At 41.3% G+C, this 22,513-nt stretch overlaps 1 protein-coding gene across 2 annotated transcripts in view; it reads right to left on the bottom strand.

Annotated features, from left to right (window-relative positions):
• Window positions 1-492: 492 nt before the first annotated feature.
• Window positions 493-22,513, bottom strand: part of LOC133621398 (oxysterol-binding protein-related protein 10-like) — a 34,846-nt gene continuing 12,825 nt past the window's right edge. The window contains exons 4-12 of one of the 2 annotated variants that reach the window (XM_061983446.2): window positions 22,102-22,194; window positions 20,254-20,581; window positions 18,068-18,162; window positions 13,792-13,944; window positions 10,831-11,329; window positions 6,229-6,415; window positions 5,956-6,138; window positions 3,315-3,468; window positions 493-867 (exon numbers count right to left, since the gene is read on the bottom strand). In XM_061983446.2, coding sequence (XP_061839430.1) covers window positions 811-867; window positions 3,315-3,468; window positions 5,956-6,138; window positions 6,229-6,415; window positions 10,831-11,329; window positions 13,792-13,944; window positions 18,068-18,162; window positions 20,254-20,581; window positions 22,102-22,194 — 1,749 coding nt within the window. In that variant the 3' untranslated portion in view covers window positions 493-810. The remainder of the gene's footprint in view (window positions 868-3,314; window positions 3,469-5,955; window positions 6,139-6,228; window positions 6,416-10,830; window positions 11,330-13,791; window positions 13,945-18,067; window positions 18,163-20,253; window positions 20,582-22,101; window positions 22,195-22,513) is intronic. The other variant, XM_061983447.2, reaches the window with a different exon arrangement.

Raw genomic sequence — 22,513 nt, 5'->3', positions numbered from 1 at the left:
GTTTTTACCATACAAAACTTTAATATAATAAACTTTGACAAAAAGTATATAAAACATCCTTCTATTAAAAATAAAAAATAAAATTAACTAAATATATACACATACACATATATATATATATATATATATATATATATATATATATATATATATATATATATATATATATATATATATATATACACACACATATATACATACACACACACACACACACACACACACACACACACACACACACACACACACACACACACACACACACACACACACACATACATACATACACATACATACATACATACATACATATATATATATATATATATATATATATATATATATATAAATAAATAAATAAATAAATTCTATATATATATATATATATATATATATATATATATATATATATATATATATATATATATATATATATATATATATATATATATATATATATATATATATATATATATATATGACCTATTTTTAACATGTTTATGACTGAGAACAGGAGGGGAGCACTAAAGGTAAAAAAAAAAAAAATGGCTATACTGTATTGGTTTTGAAAATGAAAAATATCAAAATGGCCCCTGAATGCTTTGATTTTTCAGTGTGCGGCCTTCAGTGGAAAAAGTTTGGACACCCCTGCTGTACACGATGAAAGGCCTTTGAAACGTCTACGAGCACATGAAAAGGTAAAATGTTGAAATTAGATCAGTTCGAGCTGAGATGTATCGTGTTTGAAAGTTTGATTGTCTTTTTGGGATTTTAATTCACTTATGTTGATGACTCCTCCTGGATCTTCTTTCAAGGCTTCTGGTCCAGAACTTTCCACAGCGGGTTGTGGTACACCCAAGCTTCACCCTGTACACCCACAAAAACACACACAATGTATACTGGGTATGTATACTGTATTTCCAAACTCACTATGTAGCAAGCATGAATGTTTTTTCTGCTGAAGGGAGGGGCTATTAACACTTTTTGGATAAATTGTACTTGTCAGAGTAGTTTTATTGCAACTTACTTGGGTATTTTTGTGAAGTAGAAACACTTTTTCTACAAAACCCAAAACTAGTGAAGTTGGCACGTTGTGTAATTCGTAAATAAAAACAGAATAGAATGATTTGCAAATCCTTTTCAATTTGTATTCAGTTGAATAGACTGCAAAGACAAGATATTTAATGTTCGAACTGAAAAACAAAATTTTTATTAACTTAGAATTTAATGGCAGCAACACATTACAAAAAAGTTTTCACAGGGGCATTTTTACCACTGTGTTACATGGCCTTTTCTTTTAACAACACTCAGTAAACATTTGGGAACTGAGGAGACCAATTTTTTAAGCTTTTCAGGTGAAATTCTTTCCCATTCTTGCTTGATGTACAGCTTAAGTTGTTCAACAGTCCGGGGTCTCCGTTGTCGTAATTTAGGCTTCATATTGCGCCACACATTTTCAATGGGAGACAGGTCTGGACTACAGACAGGCCAATCTAGTACCCGCACTCTTTTACTATGAAGCCACGCTGTTGTAACACGTAGCTTGGCATTGTCTTGCTGAAATAAGCAGGGGCGTCCATGGTAACGTTGCTTGGATGGCAACATATGTTGCTCCAAAACCTGTATGTACCTTTCAGCATTAATGGTGCCTTCACAGATGTGTGAGTTACCTATGCCTTGGGCACTAATACACCCCCATACCATCACAGATGCTGGCTTTTGAGCTTTGCGCCTTTAACAAATCGGATGGTTATTTTCCTCTTGGTTCCGAAGGACATGACGTCCACAGTTACAATTTGAAATGTGGACTCGTCAGACCACAGAACACTTTTCCACTTTGCATCAGTCCATCTTAGATAAGCTCAGGCACAGCGAAGCCGGCGGCGTTTCTGGGTGTTGTTGATAAATAGCTTTCGCTTTGCATAGTACAGTTTTAACTTGCACTTACAGATGGAGTGACGAACTATTGTTACTGACAGTGGTTTTCTGAAGTGTTCCTGAGCCCATTTAGTGATATCTTTAAGACACTGATGTCGCTTTTTGATGCAGTACCGCCTGAGGGATCGAAGGTCCATAATATCATCACTTACGTGCAGTGATTTCTCCAGATTCTCTGAAACTTTTGATGATATTACGGACTGTAGAATGTGAAATCCCTAAATTCCTTGCAAATAGCTCGTTGAGAAATGTTGTTCTTAAACTGTTCGACAATTTGCTCACGCATTTGCTCACAAAGTGGTGACCGTCGTCCCATCCTTGTTTGTGAATGACTGAGCATTTCATGGAAGCTGCTTTTATACCCAATCATGGCACCCACCTGTTCCCAATTAGCCTGTCCACCTGTGGGATGTTCCAAATAAGTGTTTGATGAACATTCCTCAACTTTCTCAGTCTTTTTTGTCTCTTGTGCCAGCTTTTTTGAAACATGTTGCAGGCATCAAATTCCAAATGAGCTAATATTTGAAAAAAAATAACAAAGTTTTCCAGTTTGAACGTTAAATATCTTGTCTTTGCAGTCTATTCAATTGAATATATGTTGAAAATGATTTGCAAATCATTGTATTCTGTTTTTATTTACCATTTACACAACGTTCCAACTTCACTGGTTTTGGGTTTTGTAACATAATCTATAAATAATTAATATGATTGGATATTAAAAGTATGTGAAAGTTTGACTTCTACCTTGTTTACTTTCGGTACAACCTTCTTAAAGTTTTGTAATCAATCAGATATATCAAGCAGCTAAAATGCGCTAAACATGGATACGTGTGGAGCGTGCTTTGCATGTTTCCCATCATGCTTTGTAATGGATGTAATTTAGAATTTTTTTATGGTACCGGTACATGGATGTTTTTTTTTATAATATCCACAAAGTTCAGTGAGCAGTTTGTGTTATATGTGACCCTGTCTGTTGACATTGCGTGTTGGTTGGATTTTTTATTGTATTTTTTTGCACTATGACTAGGGAAGGTTGTTAGCATTCGGTCATTAAGTTAAATACTGTAAAAAAACAAAATAAAAAACAAAACAATTAAAGGTCATTTACCCGAATTACTCATGTTGTCCGCTAGATGGCGACATGATAGCAGCATCGTAATTGTCAGATTATTAAGATAAATGCAATGTCCCTGTGGATAGAATAAAGTCTCGCGTACCAAATTAACAATGTCAGTGGGCTGCATTTGGCATGCGGGCCGAGGTTTGGACACCCCGGATTTAAAGATTTTCTTCACATTCACAACCCACCAACTTTATTGTCCTTGTCTTGGGAATATTAACTATGAAATTACTTTGACGTCTCTGCTTCTTCTCACCTCTTGGATGAAATATTGGGGGTCCCAAGGAGTTTTGCTAGCAGCTCTCTGTTTGCCTTCGCTTCGCTGTCTCTCCTCCAGACGGTGTTTGTGTTCCGTGGCTTCATCCATGTTCCCCGCCCGCAGAGATGCTGTCACCTGCTGCCAAACACGCCTGGACACAAACAACATAATCAATTGTCCAGGGAATACTTTAACACATCATCCTTAGTCTACATCCGGGGTGTCAAACTCGTTTTTTATTGAGGACCACGTCACAAGAGGGTCGCTTGTAATGGTAATCATATATGAATATAAATCTATAATTGCCTCGTTACACAATTTGCATAGCCAACTCTTTTTTACTAAAAGATTGATGGTTAACTTAATTTGAAACCGTAAGTGAAGATGACGGGCAATCACATGCAGTACATTTCTCTGTTAAAATTGTCAAAAAACAAAAACAACTTTATTCAGCCAGAAAGGGTTTTATAATTTCTGACTTTTTGCAGGCCACATAAAATGATGTGGCAGACCGCATGAAATAAAGCAAGGCAAACCCTATTTTATGCGGGGCAGCAGCCTAAGCAGAGAAGCCTAGACTTCACTCTCCCCAGTTACTTAGTCCAGCTCCCACCGGGGGATGCGGAGGTGTTTCCAGGCCAGCTGGGAGACATCAATCAATCAAAGTTTATTTATATAGCCCTTAAGAAACCTTGGAGGGGACCGCACCACCATCCCCATCCATTTTTTACCGCTTGTCCCTTTCGGGGTCGCGGGGGGTGCTGGAGCCTATCTCAGCTGCATTCGGGCGGTAGGCGGGGTACACCCTGGACAAGTCGCCACCTCATCGCAGGGCCAACACAGATAGACGGACAACATTCACACTCACATTCACACACGAGGGCCAATTTAGTGTTGCCAATCAGCTTGGCAGGTGCATGTCTTTGGAGGTGGGAGGAAGCCGGAGTAACCGGAGGGAACCCACGCAGACACGGGGAGAACATGCAAACTCCACACAGAAAGATCCCGAACCCAGGATCGAACCCAGGATCTTCGTATTGTGAGGCACATGAACTAACCATGTCGTAAATAAACATGGAAACATCAGATCGAAGGCTGATGCAACTTTTGTGGAAATTTATTTTTCAAAATGAGGCCCAGTAGGGGTTTTGGCGAGGAACTAGTAACAGAAGAAACCAAGTCATTCAATTAGATCACAGGCAGATTGGACACATGTAACTTGGGTATTTTCGGGTAAACATTTTGGACTGCCTCTTCCATTCCTTCCCCCGCAACAACCATCACTTTGCTGTCCATTCCACATTTCTAGTAGGCTTTTCTGAGATTCCATTTTATACAGGGGTGCACGATAATTATCGTCAGATAATTATTGGGCCAATATGAGGAATTATGACATCACGCTGATAAATCCAAAAACATTAAAAAAAATAGCTATGACAACTGATAAAAAAAAACGCTCCCATGAGGCAAGATTACCCGTATTGTGCTGTAGGTGGGTTAGAATGAGGAAATCAGTCTTCTCCTATGCCTTGCTGTAAGTCTGTCATAAACTTCCCCTGAGCTTATTGCTTATTGCAAACAAACATGGCGTTGATCATGAAGGACTTTCAGAGGGAGACATTCTGCAAAGAAGGAATAAACATTGAGCTTCAACCTTATCGGGCACCTGAAACACCAGCATTGTCACAACAGACATGTTCCTCAGCAGATGCAGGAAGAGGCTTCTGTGCATGATTCCACACACCTTGCACACCCTCATGGATCCTCTACCCTCAGAGGAGGCTACAAAGTATTCGAAGACCACAATACTAAGAAACAGCTTCTTTTCGAAAGCTGTTGCCCTACAGTATCACAACCTATTCTATTTTAGTGAATAATCATTTGTATTTATATTATGTTCCTATTAAAGAAGGCTATTTATAACCCATTTTATTTATATCCATTTCTTTTTAAGTTATTGTGTAGATGCTATTGTTCTTGTGATACTCATTAGGCTAAATCTGAGACCTCGGGTACTAAAGTCTGTGCCATCTCCTCCTGTGTTGGTATGAAAATAAAGTTCCTTGAATCCTTGAACAAAGCTTTGAAAGCCTACATGAGAAAGCTAAGAATGAAAGACAAGGAAAAAAAGAAAGCTGCTCAAGAAGCTGCCGCCGAAAAAAGGCCCGGGGCTTGTTCCTGTCACCACAGCATTTGAAAAGTGCAAACGTTTGCCAGATACGACCCGAAAGCTAAAGCAATTATTTCGGCATGGAAACTATCATCAGAAACTTCTTTTTGTCCCCAGCTACTGTGGTCCAAACGTGTACTTCTGGGGTGAAATGTACATCAGTGGTTTGTAAGGCCTTCATGTTGTATGCACTCTAGACAGATCCTCTCACAGACTCGGATCGGGTAACAGTCAGCTCTTGGACAGACTGTTGCACAAAGCGGCACAGCTAGACAATGCAAAATGTCACAGAGGAGCTCTCTATCAGGGTTCAAAAAACAAGCGGGCGTCATGGCAAAGAGTAAGAGTCAAAGGTGAATATACCTGAAATGGCCGCCAGTCAACCAAAAATCAGCCGTTCAACAATTTCGCTACCAATGGTTTTGACAAACTACACATTTCATTAGACTACATATCTGCCTGACTCACCGTGACTCATTTGGTTCTTGCTTCTCTACTGGCCTGATCTTCTTTTTGATGACCGGCAGCTTGGAGGTATCAATAATCTTGCTTTCTCCGTTACTGTAGGTAAACTCAAGGACCCCATTCCACTCACCCTGCGCTTTGCACACAATGTTTCCTGTCCGATTGTGCTTTACTTCAGCTGTTACTCTGTAAAAAGACAGATTTGTTCAAACGAGTAACGCAAACATCATGACCAAGCTTTCAAAGGGTCCACATATGCCAGGTACATTTACCTACCTGTGAACTTTCCCTCCATAGAAAGGTTTGGTGTGAAATGTGACTGTGGCTGAGTACCCCGTTTTGGCACAGCTGACTGTGACCTTCCCCCCCAGCTCCACCCAGGGCACAGCCAGAATAGAGCGGGCGTAGGCGCAAGGCAGTGTGAACACATAGTCTTCATTGTGCTCTGACAGATGCAGCACACCTGGGAGGAACAGGGCAGATATTGGGTTGATGGATACAGACTGGTTACTTGTTGGATAGAGATGTAGTAGATGATCACACACCCAGTGGTAGATTATGAGCCATCCATATAGGCTAATAAGAGGTGGGACAAGGATGGTTAGGGTTCAACATCTACCCTCTTCACTTAAGTACATCCTCCGCATCACACATAATACCATAAGGCTAGACATTTTTTTAATAAAGTACCTTTAATACCTGTTACACCAGGCCGTGACATTATTTGGAGTTTGTTAGTACTCTCCTGTGTGTAGTGTTCTAGTTCCTGTCCTGCGCTCTTATTTTGTAGTTTTCACGCCTGCCTTTGACTGCTAATCCCCGCACCAGTTTTCTGTTTGTAATCAGGACTATTTCAGTTGTGCGGAGGCTTTCTGTCTTTTTTTAAACTGTCTTTTCTTAAACATTGATTGTTATGTCATTTGTGATGAAGGGCTATATAAGTAAATTTTGATTGGTTGATTGATTGAGTTGTGACAGACTGCGGTCCAAGAGGCCAAAATGTGGTTCCTCCGTAGCATTGTGGACCCTTAGAGATGAGAACCTCTGTCATTTGGGAGGAACCCAGAGTAAAGCCGCTGGTCCTCCACATCGAGAGGAGTCAGATGAGATTGCTCAGGTGGGCTTCTGTTCCGAGACTGCTCCCCTCAGTATCCGGATAAATAGATGGATGGAATTGCAGAAAAAGTGATCGGCTGTCCACTATCCTCCCTGGGTACCATTGTCAGCTCCAGGTGTCTCACCAGAGCCTTGACGATAATAAAGGACCATCTTCATCACAACCCTCATCGGTTTTCATCATTTGTTTACCATGTTGTCCTTGGGTAAAAGGTACAGATCACTTTCATGTAAAACAAACATATTAAAGAACAGCTACTATCCCTGGGCAGTCAGAACTCTAAATGCACAACTTACCCTACCCTATGGTCATAAGCTTTGAGTAGTGACAGCCTGCAGTCCAAGAGGCCAAAATGAGTTTCCTCCGTCGCGTTGTGGACCCTTAGAGATGAGAAGCTCTGTCATAAAGTTGATTTGATTTGATTTGATTTGGGAGGAACCCAGAGCAAAGTCGCTGCTCCTCCACATCAAGAGGAGTCAGATGAGGTGGCTCAGGCATGTCTAACCGGTAGGAAGTCTTGGGGAAGGCCCATGACACGTTGGTTAGACTGTGTTTCTCTGCTGGCCTGGGAACACCTCAGGATCCCTTGGAAAGAGCTTGGCGATGTAGCTGGGCAGAGGAAAGTCTTGGTTTCTCTGCTTAAGCTGCCACCTCTGTGACCGAACATCGGAGAGGCAATGGATGGATGGATGGATGATCAGATTGTGTGTCACAAGCCTTTTCAAGAGTTTATTTCTCCTTATTGCATCCCTGACACTGATGTTGCTCTTCAAACAGACAACAGCACAGTACATGGCACTACTTTCTATTTCAGTTTCCATAGCAGCACACTCCTACTTCCGGCAACAAATGTGTGTTCCTACATCCAGAGACAACGCAAATATTTTCTAATCATGGCAGACTTGGTAACAGACGATGAATATCTTTGTACAAATGAGGATTCACAACCATCTCTTTTTGAAGCTGAATATACAGAGGATGAACTGCTGCTTCTAGAAGCCAGCACGAAGGAAGAGTGAGACGTTGGACCAGACGTAAGCCGAGAGAATGAGGTGAAAGTGATTCGAAGCTGCAAAATGTGGAATTTGAAGCCATGCTATTTTGACATAAATGGAGTGCTTACCCAAATAAACCGGAAAAAATGTACCCGGCCAGCTGGACCAGACAGACAACTGTCCATCAAGTGAGTCACACTTTCTATTGATCATGGTACATGCAGCACGTTGTGTGTTAGTACAACTACAGTACATACACTGCCTGGCTAGCTGTGTACAAACAAAACATGAAATAATAAAGTTAAAAGTTAAAGTTAAAGTACCAATGATTGTCACACACACACTAGGTGTGGCGAAATTATTCTCTGCATTTGACCCATCACCCTTGATCACCCCCTGGGAGGTGAGGGGAGCAGTGGGCAGCAGCGGTGGCTGCACCCGGGAATCATTTTTGGTGATTTAACCCCCAATTCCAACCCTTGATACTGAGTGCCAAGCAGGGAGGTAATGGGTCCCATTTTTATAGTCTTTGGTATGACTCGGCCGGGATTTGAACTCCAAACCTACCGATCTCAGGACGGACACTCTAACCACTAGGCCACTGAGTAGGTGTACTAGGCCACTGAGTAGTTGATACTTCACAGAAACTGTAATATGATTGTTCATGTTTTTCAGTTAGTACTGATTGGTGTCCTATCACATTGTGTTGTGCATTAGAAACTCAAACATGTTCCGTGTTGACGTAGAACCTAGCTTATCTCTTTCTGTAGCTAACTTCTACTGCTAATACCGTAGCATGCCGATGTGTTAGTACGCTAGAAAAAGAGTTCCTCAGTGTTTGCTCTTACAATAACAATGTTTCGACAGTTTGGTTATTATACAGGTTACGGAACGTAAATGAAGTATTGTTGACGGTTTTTGAATGCATTTTTAAAGTGATTCCAAGGTAGAATTGATTGCTAACATCAGCTGCATTGCTAGCTACGGAAAATGAGCCATTTTTTACATGTTAGAATGTAAAAAAAAACAAAAAAATGTTTTTGTCTTCTTGTCTCCCATAATGGTTGTGAACGATAGGCAACATTTCAAACAAAAGTGCAGTTCCCCTTTAAGTGTACAAAAGGTCAAACAATAGAAGGTTATTGTTGTCCACACTATCTATGGAACATATGTCGCTTTGGAGTGAATGTACAATGTATATTTGACATCCCTCCATCAGTAAACTAATGTATACACGCCATGTTTTTACTGGAGTTAAAATACGTCCTAAGAGGGTCAATTTAGCTTGACCTCGATGACATCGCCATACAGAATTTTTTCAGACTGTCCGCCCCAGACACATCTGGACTTCCATCAGGCATCGCTCCCCTCTTCCTTTCTGATGATTATGTAACAGCCAGCTGTCTAATGTCACATCTCTTTCCCTAACACACACACACGCACACACACACACACACACACACACACACACACACACACACACACACACACACACACACACACACACACACACACACTTAAATCAGTCAAGCACAAAGTGTACATGTATTGTTCGACACCATAAGCTGGCTAGCTTTACTTTTGTGCATGAATGATTGCATGCATTCATGCATCGTCCTATATAGTACACATGCACGCACGGACGGACGCAAGCACGCACACACATTTCTTACCTTCTTGAGACCTCCGAAAAATGTCTACCTCTTTAGGACCACCCTTTCTAGATATATAAAGATTTGTATTTACAACATTAATAATATAGACATACTATGCAAATATAAAAAAGGATAGTTTTAGGCATTTTTCTTTTTAATATTTTGTTTGTAATTGGTTTTTAATCTTCATTATTTACTTCAAGTTATCACAGTATGTCTCTATATACATTTAAAAAATATATATAATTAATTTTGGCCAAAGGGGGCGCATTTCACTTTCTTACACACACTTGTTATTTCATATGTTGACCAGAGGGGGAGCACTTTTAAAATTGACACAGTCAATTTGAAAAATCCCTCCTTTTTGGGACCACCCTAATTTTGATAGATTTCACCACCAGGGGTGCAAATGAGACATTCTATATTAGATGCAATGGTTTTCCGTATTGGGACCGTGATTTATGTCCTAACTTGTTCACCGGTCCTCATATGGAAGGTACTTTTCCCTGTTGATGTCTCAAGAAGGGTAGAAATACACGAACACACACACACACACACACACACACACACACACACACACACACACACACACACACACACGCACACACACATTAAAATAAAACACATACAGTATTGTGCTTTTGAACTATATGAAATAAAGAACTATGAGGCTCATAACGATCACATGTATTAACTGTGATCGATTTGTGACTGTTGTGCTGTTGACAATGTAACAATATCAACACAATATTTAAACAATTTCCTTTTTATTGTGTTACATACGATTGTTTGAGCAAAACAAAGTCGATAGTACTCAAATCTGTCATTCTTTTATACAAATTCTTGATTTATTTGTATGTCACATTTTTATATTTATACATTTTATTTGTATATATTTTCAAATCTCAAAAATATATTTACAAATACGCGTTTATTTATACAAATTATTTATTTATTTGCATATCGCATTTGTATTTGTATATTTATTAATATATGCATATGTATTAATATCATATTGATATATATAAGTTGATGTGAGACAATTCTACTTCCATAGAAAAGAGGTTGAGCAAAGTGCTTCTGTGTGGAAATAATCAAAATATTTTCTTACCTTCTCCAACCATTGAAACTCCAACAGACATGCCCATGAACTTGCTCCTGGTCCAGACGTAAGTATTGACACACATCCTCTTCTCCTTGCACTCACAGTAAAAGCCTGACACAGGCGGGTGGTGGGACACCTGTTCAGCCACAAACCGAACCTGGTAAAACTCGGGTGGGGTTTTTCCGCCGCCTTCTGGGAGCCTATGTGAGGAGTTTGGAGTGGTCGACGTGAAGCAGCCGCTTTCTCTGAGAGATCGAACGTGGTCCGGGGGCACATGCCAAGTGCAATGGAATGTCTCCCCCAGGATGGGGTTGTAGGGCTTCTTGGCCACCGCCCCTTTGCGGCCCTCGTGGAAGGCGGTGAGGTAGTACTCGACAAAGCGGACCATGCGCTCCTCCGGCGTTGAGCCAGCCGTGATGGAGAGAAACAAGTCGGGGTGAGCCATGAAGTTGGCGTACATCTCAAGTAGGGAGCGCTTCTCCAGTATGAACGTTGGGAGCACAACCTGCGAGGAGAGAAGATCCACTTTTATTTTCCTATTCAGGCATGAATATTAAATCCAATTAACCTCCTACAATAAACGGAAAGGCTTGCTGTTGAAAAGGACATTTCCAAATGAAATAACATTTTTCTCAGCATGTACAAGATGTACAAGGATGATGTTGGTATCCAAGTAAAGACTTTGATGGTTAGTGTAGACCCGGGGTCCCCAAACTACAGCGCGCAGGCCAAACAGCTGCTTACTTTATCAAACAGAAGTGTGCGATACTTCTTCTATTTGTATCGGACTTTATTAAATGTTTGGCTATATTTAGTGATTGGTGCAACCGGACCGGAGCAGGAGGGGAGAGAAAGAAGAAGGAAAAAGAAGACAGTTTTCTTATATATACAATCATACATTTGTGTTTCATCTGACATCACATGGACAAAGATAAGACCTTCTGGAGGAAAGTCCTGTGGTCAGATGAAACAAAAATTTAGCTGTTTGGTCACATTACCCAGCAATTTGTTTGGAGGAGAAAATGTGAGGCCTTTAATCCCAGGAACATCATTCCTACCGTCAAGCATGGTGGTGGTAGTATTATGCTCTGGGCCTGTTTTGCTGCCAATGGAACTGGTGTTTTACAGAGAGTAAATGGAACAATGAAAAAGGAGGAATACCTCCAAATTCTTCAGGACAACCTGAAATCATCAGCCCGGAGGTTGGGTCTTGGGCGCAGTTGGGTGTTCCAACAGGACAATGACCCCAAACACACGTCAAAAGTGGTAAAGGAATGGCTAAATCAGGCTAGAATTAAGGTTTTAGAATGGCCTTCCCAAAGTCCTGACTTAAACGTGTGGACAATGCTGAAGAAACAAGTCCATGTTAGAAAACCAACAGCTGAACTGCACCAATTTTGTCAAGAGGAGTGGTCAAAAATTCAAGCAGAAGCTTGCCAGAAGCTTGTGGATGGCTACCAAAAGTGCCTTATTGCAGTGAAACTTGCCAAGGGACATGTAACCAAATATTAACATTGCTGTATGTATACTTTTGACCCTGCAGATTTGCTCACATTTTCAGTAGACCCATAATAAATGCATAAAAGAACCAAACTTCATGAATGTTTTTTTTTTTTTGTGACAAACAAGTATGTGCTCCAATCACAAACACAAAAACACATATATATACACACATATATAAACATACATACACATACATACATACATACATACATATATATGTATATATATATACATATATACACATATACACACACGTGTATATATATATATATACACACACACACACACACACACGTGTGTATGTATATATATATATATATATCTATATATATATATATATATATATACACATATATATATATATATATATATATATGTGTATACAGGTAAAAGCCAGTAAATTAGAATATTTTGAAAAACTTGATTTATTTCAGTAATTGCATTCAAAAGGTGTAACTCGTACATTATATTTATTCATTGCACACAGACTGATGCATTCAAATGTTTATTTCATTTAATTTTGATGATTTGAAGTGGCAACAAATGAAAATCCAAAATTCCGTGTGTCACAAAATTAGAATATTACTTAAGGCTAATACAAAAAAGGGATTTTTAGAAATGTTGGCCAACTGAAAAGTATGAAAATGAAAAATATGAGCATGTACAATACTCAATACTTGGTTGGAGCTCCTTTTGCCTCAATTACTGCGTTAATGCGGCGTGGCATGGAGTCGATGAGTTTCTGGCACTGCTCAGGTGTTATGAGAGCCCAGGTTGCTCTGATAGTGGCCTTCAACTCTTCTGCGTTTTTGGGTCTGGCATTCTGCATCTTCCTTTTCACAATACCCCACAGATTTTCTATGGGGCTAAGGTCAGGGGAGTTGGCGGGCCAATTTAGAACAGAAATACCATGGTCCGTAGACCAGGCACGGGTAGACTTTGCGCTGTGTGCAGGCGCCAAGTCCTGTTGGAACTTGAAATCTCCATCTCCATAGAGCAGGTCAGCAGCAGGAAGCATGAAGTGCTCTAAAACTTGCTGGTAGACGGCTGCGTTGACCCTGGATCTCAGGAAACAGAGTGGACCGACACCAGCAGATGACATGGCACCCCAAACCATCACTGATGGTGGAAACTTTACACTAGACTTCAGGCAACGTGAATCCTGTGCCTCTCCTGTCTTCCTCCAGACTCTGGGACCTCGATTTCCAAAGGAAATGCAAAATTTCCCTGATATTCTGCGTTTAACAGCAGATTCCGTTTTTGGCCAATTCTGTGATTTTGTCCGTGGTTACGTGAACACAGAAATCTTATGCCTTTCTTTTTTATTGAGTTTAGTGATTATTGAAGTTTAGTGATTATTGGTTATGCATACTAGCCCAGCCCTTATTAGCAGCACTTGACTTAATTATGGACGGGACTAAATCCTTATGAAACACAAGAAGTGATACTTTGGGACAAGTCTACCTTGGTGAGGTCCATGCCGAGTTTGAGTTGGGACAATAGATGGCGAATGATGCTTCGTTGTTCATCAAGAACCCCAAGGTCCTCCTCTTCGTTCACCTCGGTGTCTGTGGTCTCGTCGCTGGGATCTCGCTGGTCAGGTCTGTTGGTCAGCTGCTGACAGACATTTTTGGACAAAACTTTTATTAAGTGAAAAAAATTATTCTGGTGCCAAAAAGGACCCATGCAAACAATTACATGGAATGCTGGCTCCATATAAATACTACTGTAATACTTAAACTGGTTATTGTCACGTTCTACAATAAATACACAACCTCAAACACACAACAGCACCATCCAGCCAGCACTTTTCTGTAGTTTGTTGAAGTTCTGTTTGGAAGTGCACTTTTTTGGGAAATTGTGCCTATCGTTCACAATCCTTAAGACAAGAAAAACACATATGTTTTTCTTTTTCTATGCATTCTAAATAATAAAACATGGCAAGTAAAAGGTGGCCAACAATGCAGCTAATGGGAGTACAAGATTGTGCCCATAAAGCGCTCTAAAAAGGATTAACAATATTGTTATTATAAGCGCTAACGCAGACAAACTATACTTAGCTGCGCTGTGATCACAGAGAGCTAACTAGCTTATGCTGCTATATTGACATGCTGCTGCATCGCCTCTGAGTTGGGGAAAGTTAATTCTAGATTATAAATCATGCCTCTCAACTGGATAGTAGAAGGTTGTGGACGCAAACCCACAAGTTGGTCAACTTTGACATCCAACACATTTCTTTTTTATAACACTTTGTGAGGAATATGAATTGTTGATGTAAAGAGGAAGATATAAACATCCCATCAGTATTTATCCCAGTTTGTATATGTTGTTTGGCACTTAGCAATACTGCTACATGATGCTTAGTGTTTCACTAAAGCTGCATTTGTTTAGCACACAGCTTCTAAAACTTGTAGAACATCCTCCTTATATACAGGACCAAAAATAGAAGTTTCTGTATCATCATTTGTCCCAAAATAGTCATTGTTGTCTCTCATCAATTCTGCCATGATTAGTAGTGTTGTTGTTGTTGTTGAAGGGCCTTTAGGTAATGTTAGACTTACTAACTGTTAGGCAAGTTTAATAAGTTTTATAAATACCTCCGCCATGCCTCCATGCTTTAATTTCAAATTTTTGGGACTCATGCAGATCCCAAATATACAAAAACAGGTACCAATAGGTAAGAAACGTTGCTTTTGCATAATAGATCCCTTTAATTTTTACAAAATAAAGGAATAATTCCCTGGACACGGGAGGACTTTGAGGATTTAAAACAGTAGTAGATAGTTTTTAATTTGATTTTGTTTAGTTATTGTGTACTATTGACTTTGTTTGGTTCAAACAATTACGTGTAATAAAAGAAAATAAGAAAACTAGTTTCGATTTTGTGTTGATATCGTTACACTGTTAATAGCACTCACCATACATAAATAGAAATACAGATCATACATGTGTTTGGGATTGGCCAATTTCAATCATGGATGATCGGTATCACAATCGGCAGCGTAAAAACGGAACATCCCTAAAACCTACCTTAAAAATTATGTACTATATTCATGTATTTGTAAGGGTGTAAACTTGACAAAATACGCAAAGAATCAAATAATAGTTTCGCCCACTGCTCCCGTCCAAAGGCAAAACCCAGTACCGGTAACTCAATTTTGGTCAAAACTGAGCTGATAATAATTTTGGAGTTACTAGGTGATATGCTGAACATTCTGAACGAAAATTGCAGGCTGGAATTGCGGATACCAATTAACATCAACAAAGCAGAAATCAAATCTCTGTGAATGGATGGGACTTTAATATAAAATAGATTGGTTTTCGTTTGTTTTATCAAAATCAGCTAGAAGTGAGTTACTAGGTTCTGCTTTTGGACGGGAGACTGTATACCGAGTCGTGCTTTTTTATGCCTCAAACAAGTGTTTGTACCTCATCTTGCGTCTCCTGGTTCAAGGCAAAGGCCGTCACACTCCCTCCCTCTCCATATCTGCCCTGCTTGCCTCTTTGTCTTGTTTAACTTTTTTTAGCCTCTTTTTGCACTGATCTCCAAAATCTAAACAATGGAATTGATCAATTGGCCTCTCAACAAAATTAACAAGACCTCAGGTTAGAGGGGAACCTGCCTGTCGGAACGGTTGTTGCTGGACACTAGACAGAGTTTTGGGAGAAGAAGAGTGCCGGGTGCCTGGCGACCGTTTCAGTAGAGGACTTTGAAGCTATCTACCTATTCAGGACATCGCCTTATTGGAGTAAGCGTTACCCTGATGTATCAGCAAATTAAAGGATGCTGGCAGCTGTTCAAGGTACCCCAAAGCTGCCACAAATGATTGGAGGATGCGGGCAGAGCGTGGACAGTCGCTCAGATTTTTGTACATTTGGACTAAATCGCAAACTGGACAACATCGGAGACACCGTTTGCCTCGCATAATGAATTTGAGGACCAGAAATAGACAATTAGAGTGAAAAGTATAATTTTGTTTTCGCTCGCTCAAACACAAACATTCTAATCTGGATTGTTTTCCCTGACTGCAAGCGACCTGCTTCGAGATTCTCCCAGGCGACAGTGCAGCGAAGACGAAACAAACTCCTTCCCGGTCAACAACACCTGGAGAGATAAACTCTGTTCCTTCAGAACGACTGCAGGCCTACAGTAATAACACACACACACACACCATGGACCATGGATACTAGAGATGCGCGGTTTGCGGGCACAACCGCGGAGTCCGCGGATTATCCGCGGATCGGGCGGATGAAATAAAAAAAAAATTAGATTTTATCCGCGGGTCGGGTCGGGTCGGGTGGTTGAAATAAAAAAAAATTAGATTTTAAATAGATTCAGGCGGGTGGCAGTTAAACCAATTCGGAAATATATATACATAGTTAAATGTTGTTACCCACATACGAAAAACGAGCAGGCACCTGCAGCATATGCCACAACAGAAGAAAAAAAAAAGAAGAGATGGACACTTTTACGGAGCGGAGAAGGGACGCCTCGCCGGGGTCCGGGACCGAGGCCCCTTCCCCCGAGAGGGCCCCACCGGGAGCCGTAGCTGAGGCGATCCGCGAGAAGGGCCCGACGCACGTCCAGGGTCACCACCGCGCCCACCGCACCGACACCCCGCCTCCGCCGCGGCCGGCGTCACGCGCAGCAGGTAAGCAGCTTACCTGCCCGCCACCCCCGTGGCCGGGGGCTCGTAACAGGGGTCACTCCGCGCGCTCCGCCCGCGCAGCTTACCTGCCCGCCACCCCTGTTGCCGGGGGCGCGTAACAGGGGTCACTCCGCGCGCAGTGCGCTCACGAAAGGGGTGGGGCTCACCCTGGTTGATATAGACAGCAGCTAGGACGGTGGCCATGGAAGTCGGAACCCGCTAAGGAGTGTGTAACAACCCACCTGCCGAATCAACTAGCCCTGAAAATGGATGGCGCTGGAGCGTCGGGCCCATATACCCGGCCGTCGCCGGCAGCGAGACGGGCTTGGAGGTGCGCTCAGCGCGGCTCCCATATGATTGCGCACTGGTGTGCGTCTGGGTCGTGACAGCGTGGCACGCGAATGTCTGTACTGCATTGGATCAGTCTCCTTTCTTTAACAGGCAAAAGCTTTATAACCTCACTAATGCCTTGCATCGTCTATATTAGATATATAACAACGGGCGGGTGCGGTTCTGATCAAATGTTAGATCGGGTGGATTGCGGATGGTTGACGACTTTCTGATGCGGTTGCGGATTAAATAATTGCCTATCCGCGCATCTCTAATGGATACATATGCACACATTCCCCCACCCTCACCTCACGCCTGTGCAACCGCTTACCTCCTTCGGGGCGACGGATGGCTGGAGCAGCGTCAAAGGGCCCCAGCTTCACCACCCTAACCCCCCACCGTCCTGTTGCAAGTCTTGTGGTTTCTGTGTCGTAACATGTGTATGTGTGCTCATCGTGGCTCTCATCTTTTTTTGCTGTACCCAGACTTTTTTTCCCCTCACATTCCGCATTCACCTTTTCCCCACCTTTATACGGGGCGCCATAAGTGGTGACCCATCAGAGTTCCTACTCTGTCACTCTGCACAATGTGTGTCTGTTTTTGAACGGGTTTGTGCTGAAAATGAATTTGCGTTGTACTCGTGTAATGACAAAGTATCTTCCATCCTTCCTATTGAGAATCTGCAACAATGTCCAAACCACATGACACACTACACGACCCATTAATTACGTGGTAAAATGGAATGGTAAGACATGCAATACCTCATCTTTGTGGGACTGGTTGTTATACAGAAAAGGTTGGGATGCATCATTGGTCATCTGCTTCTTTGGAGATATGTACCTTCCAAATGAACTGTCTGTAGAAGAAGAAACTTCATACATTTACAGTATATCAAAGACATGATAAATTATTGACTAAATAGATCTAGAATATATGATGGATATAGTACCTTGTAAAAATAAATGAATTTGGGACAAATATCAAACATGGTGGAATTAATTAAATGATAATAAATTCATTAACAATATATTATCATACATGCCAACCCTCCCGATTTTCCCAGGAGAGTCCCAAATTTCAGTGCCCCTACAGAAAATCTCCCAGGGTCACCATTCTCACAAATGTCTTCCAATTTCTACCAGGACAACAATATTTCTACACTAAACTTTTGCCGGCCAAACAATAATAACTAGAGATGTCCGATAATATCGGACTGTCGATATTATTGGCCGATAAACGCTTTAAAATGTAATATCGGAAATTATCGGTATCGGTTTCAAAAAGTAAAATTTATGACTTTTTAAAACGCCGCTGTACGGAGTGGTACACGGACGTAGGGAGAAGTACAGAGCAGTTGCGTCTCCTAGTCATACTTGCCAACCCCCCTGATTTTCCCGGGAGACTCCCCAATTTCAGTGCCCCTCCCGAAAATCTCCCGGAGCAACCATTCTCCCAAATTTCTCCCGATTTCCACCCAGACAACAATATTGGGGGCGTGCCTTAAAGGCACTGCCTTTGCGTGCCGGCCCAGTCACATAATATCTACGGCTTTTCACACACACAAGTGAATGCAAGGCATACTTGGTCAACAGCCATACAGGTCACACTGAGGGTGGCCGTATAAACAACTTTAACACTGTTACAAATATGCGCCACACTGTGAACCCACACCAAACAAGAATGACAAACACATTTCGGGAGAACATCCGCACCGTAACACAACATAAACACAACAGAACAGATACTCAGAACCCCTTGCAGCACTAACTCTTTCGGGACACTACAATATACACCCCCCGCTACCTCCTATCTGCTGTTTTGAGGCATTTAAAAAAAAAAAGCACTTTGTGACTTCAATAATAAATATGGCAGTGCCTTGTTGGCATTTTTTTCCATAACTTGAGTTGATTTATTTTGGAAAACCTTGTTTAATGCATCCAGCGGGGCATCACAACAAAATTAGGCATAATAATGTGTTAATTCCACGACTGTATATATCGGTATCGGTTGATATCGGAATCGGTAATTAAGAGTTGGACAATATGGGAATATCAGATATCGGCAAAAAAGCCATTATCGGACATCTCTAATAATAACGGTTACACCTCAAAGTCAAGCGTGGCAATCAGAGCAGAAGAAGAGACATCGTGTCTCAGACATGACAAGTAAGAAGAGCAAATACGTGTGTAAGTTCCAAAATTTAAATTAATCCAGGACAACTCCAAGGGGAAGGGGTATGCCTCCTGCAAATTTTGTAGATCCGACTTCTCCATTGAACACGGTGGCCGAAGAGATATAATCACACACCAACAGTTGGAGAAGCACAAGGCTGTGGCAACGCAGCACCGGTCACAGCCCAGCATTTTGGACCATCTTACCAAATGGAGACCCGAGGGTGTTTCTTATGCCGAGACAAAGATGGCTATGCTGTTAGCTACAAGCAACATCTTGTTCTCGTTTGCGGATGTTTTCAACAAATCCATGAAGGATATGTTCCCAGATTTAGGGATCGCTCTCCGGTTATCCAGGTCTGCCCAGTTTAGTTCTTCATGTTTTTTGGCTTGGTTTCTATTTTCCTGATGTGCTTGTTTACGCCATCATCGCCTTTTGTTGTGTTTTTTGACTGCCTTGCAATAAAGCAGAAGACTTATTGCTTGCAAGACATCCCGCCTCTGCATTTTTCTGGGATCCACACCACTCGATCATAACACAATGCCTTCTCTGGTTTCTGTGATGTATTCATTTAGTGCACTCAGGACAACTGAGGCTAAGCCTCACCTGCTAACCCTGACTGATTTATGAGGTCAGCGGTCAATGGTGTTGTACATGGTAGCTCTACATCTACTAGATCATTCTAAAGTTGTTTGGTATGCTTTAAGTTAAGCCTGTGTAAGATAAATGATTGAATTTCAACATTTTCAAGTCAAAATCAAATTAGTCCACTCACCTGGATGACTCTGGATGCAGTTCTGGTCTTTATCTTCTTTTCTAGCATTGCTGCCGTGTTTGGGACTTTGGTTGTCACTAGCTGAGTGAGTCGGGCTTTGACTGCTCGACTTGAGGTTGCCAGGCTGCACCTCATTCACACTGAAGCTGCAGCGCTGACTCCAGGGCTTGGGCTTCTCTGCTGAAGCTGTTCGAGTCAAACTCTCTGAACAGTGGTTCTGGTTCTGGTTCTGGTTGTGGGAGCGAACAACATTGTGGTGTAGCAAAGTGAAGCATTCCCCCAAGCAGCTCAAAGTGGCTGCAGAAGTGGCTTTAAAAAGGAGAATCTCCTGTATCAAGGAGAAGGAAAATAGGGTGAGTGGGAAGTAAGGACTATTTTCTACAATGGCCAAAAACTTCAGTAAATTGATATTTTGTACGAGGGCTGCGGTTTACAGTTGTGCATAAAGTAGCAGTCCAACTGGGGACAGAGTCATTTTAATGGGGGACTTCAATGCCAATGTTGGGAACGACCTGATAAGGCGCAATGAAGAGGAAAGCGGTGATATTTTTTTGGACTTCTGTGCCAACCATGCTTTCGTTTTCACAAACACCATGGTAAAAGTCACATGGTACCAGGACGGCCTAGGTTGCAACTAATGATTGCCTTTGTAGTCGTATCATTAGATCTGCAACAGTATGTCTTGAAGAGAGCGTCAGAGCTGTCAACTGATGGCAGAGGATAATGCTAGAGCAGACATACACAATGTTGCCATCTATAGTTATATTTGATAAACAATCACAAATTAATTTTTCAGCACATACACAATATTGCCATCTATAGTTATATTTGATAAACAATCATAAATTAATCTTTCAGCACTTACAGAATGTTGCCATCTGTAGTTATATTTTGATAAACATTAAAATTAATCTTTCAGCACATACACAATGTTGCCATCTATAGTTATATTTGATAAACAATCATAAATGAATCATTCAGCACATACACAATGTTGACATCTGTAGTTATTTTTTTTTAAAAACCACGCTATTCTTAAATGGGGCGTGCAACAACAACAACAAACATGGCATTAGACTCAAAGGTAAATTGTGAAATGCAACCTTTCCAAAGCAAAAACGATGCATTATTATTATTATTATTATTATTATTATTATTCGGGAGAGTCTTAATAGCAATTTCCTTGACTCAGCCACACACAAAGAAGTTGTAGACCTCAATGCTTTTTCAAGTTTCCATCTGTTTTGTCGTGTCGAATGATGTCTGGAGCACCAGATAGTTCGACATGTCTGAGAATGGAACCGATGTATAATCCTTGATATCATTCGACAAATATTTTTTGATAAAATATAGGGATAGATTCCACGGCATAGTTAAATTTTTTTGCTCGTATCTACTTTTAGTGGTACGATCAAGGCCCCTTGCATACTCAGATAGTTGGTGTGGTGGCCCACTACTTTGTGTACTTCCTTTCAAAAGTCACGTAACCGAATAAAACCTATAGGCAGGGTCTTAGAGTGGAGCTGCTACTCCTCCACATCTAAAGAACCCAGTTGAGGTGGCTTTGGTATCTGTTTCATTTGCCTACTGGAGGCCTCCTTAGTAAGGTATATTGGGAATGCCAATACAGTAAGAGGCCTCAGGATAGACCAAGAACACATTGGACGACCGATGTCGCACAGCTGAACAAGTAACACCTTGATGTCCCCTCAGATGACCTCCAGGAGATATCTCCAGAGACAGGACTATCTGGGCCTCACTACTGAGACTGCTTCCCCCATAATCGGGGCCCAAATAAGCAGAATATGAACGAAAAGATCTTTGCTCTTAAAGTGTACGTAACATTACCTCATTCAGGGAGCAGAGGGGTCCACCTCCTAGGGCCACAGATTCATTTGAGTGGACAAGGCTTTTCTGTTCTCCTTGAGTCTCGCTCATCACCTACAGAAAGACCAAATATAACAAATGTGGTGCTATGAAGGAACCAACAATTTGTAAAATTCTGGGTTAGGATTCGGAGGCACTTCCATTGGAGCAAAAAAAGCAAAAAACATTCAATATTTTTATCAACAGAGACAACTGGGCTATATATTTTTTGTCTTTATGGCTCATCCAGACGGACTCTGTGGTGGAACGGTTCCACTGTGACCTAAAATATCAAAGTAAATTCCCCATATCTGTTGAGCTTTTTTTTTTATAGGTTTTTATCTGGCATGTGCTTCCATATGTGTATGTACCGTATATGTTTGACTGCCATCTA

This window comes from Nerophis lumbriciformis, linkage group LG21 (assembly GCF_033978685.3).
Source record: "Nerophis lumbriciformis linkage group LG21, RoL_Nlum_v2.1, whole genome shotgun sequence".
Taxonomy (NCBI): Eukaryota; Metazoa; Chordata; class Actinopteri; order Syngnathiformes; family Syngnathidae; genus Nerophis; species Nerophis lumbriciformis.
Note: the sequence above shows the minus strand (reverse complement) of the source record. Positions and strands in the feature narration are given on the sequence as shown.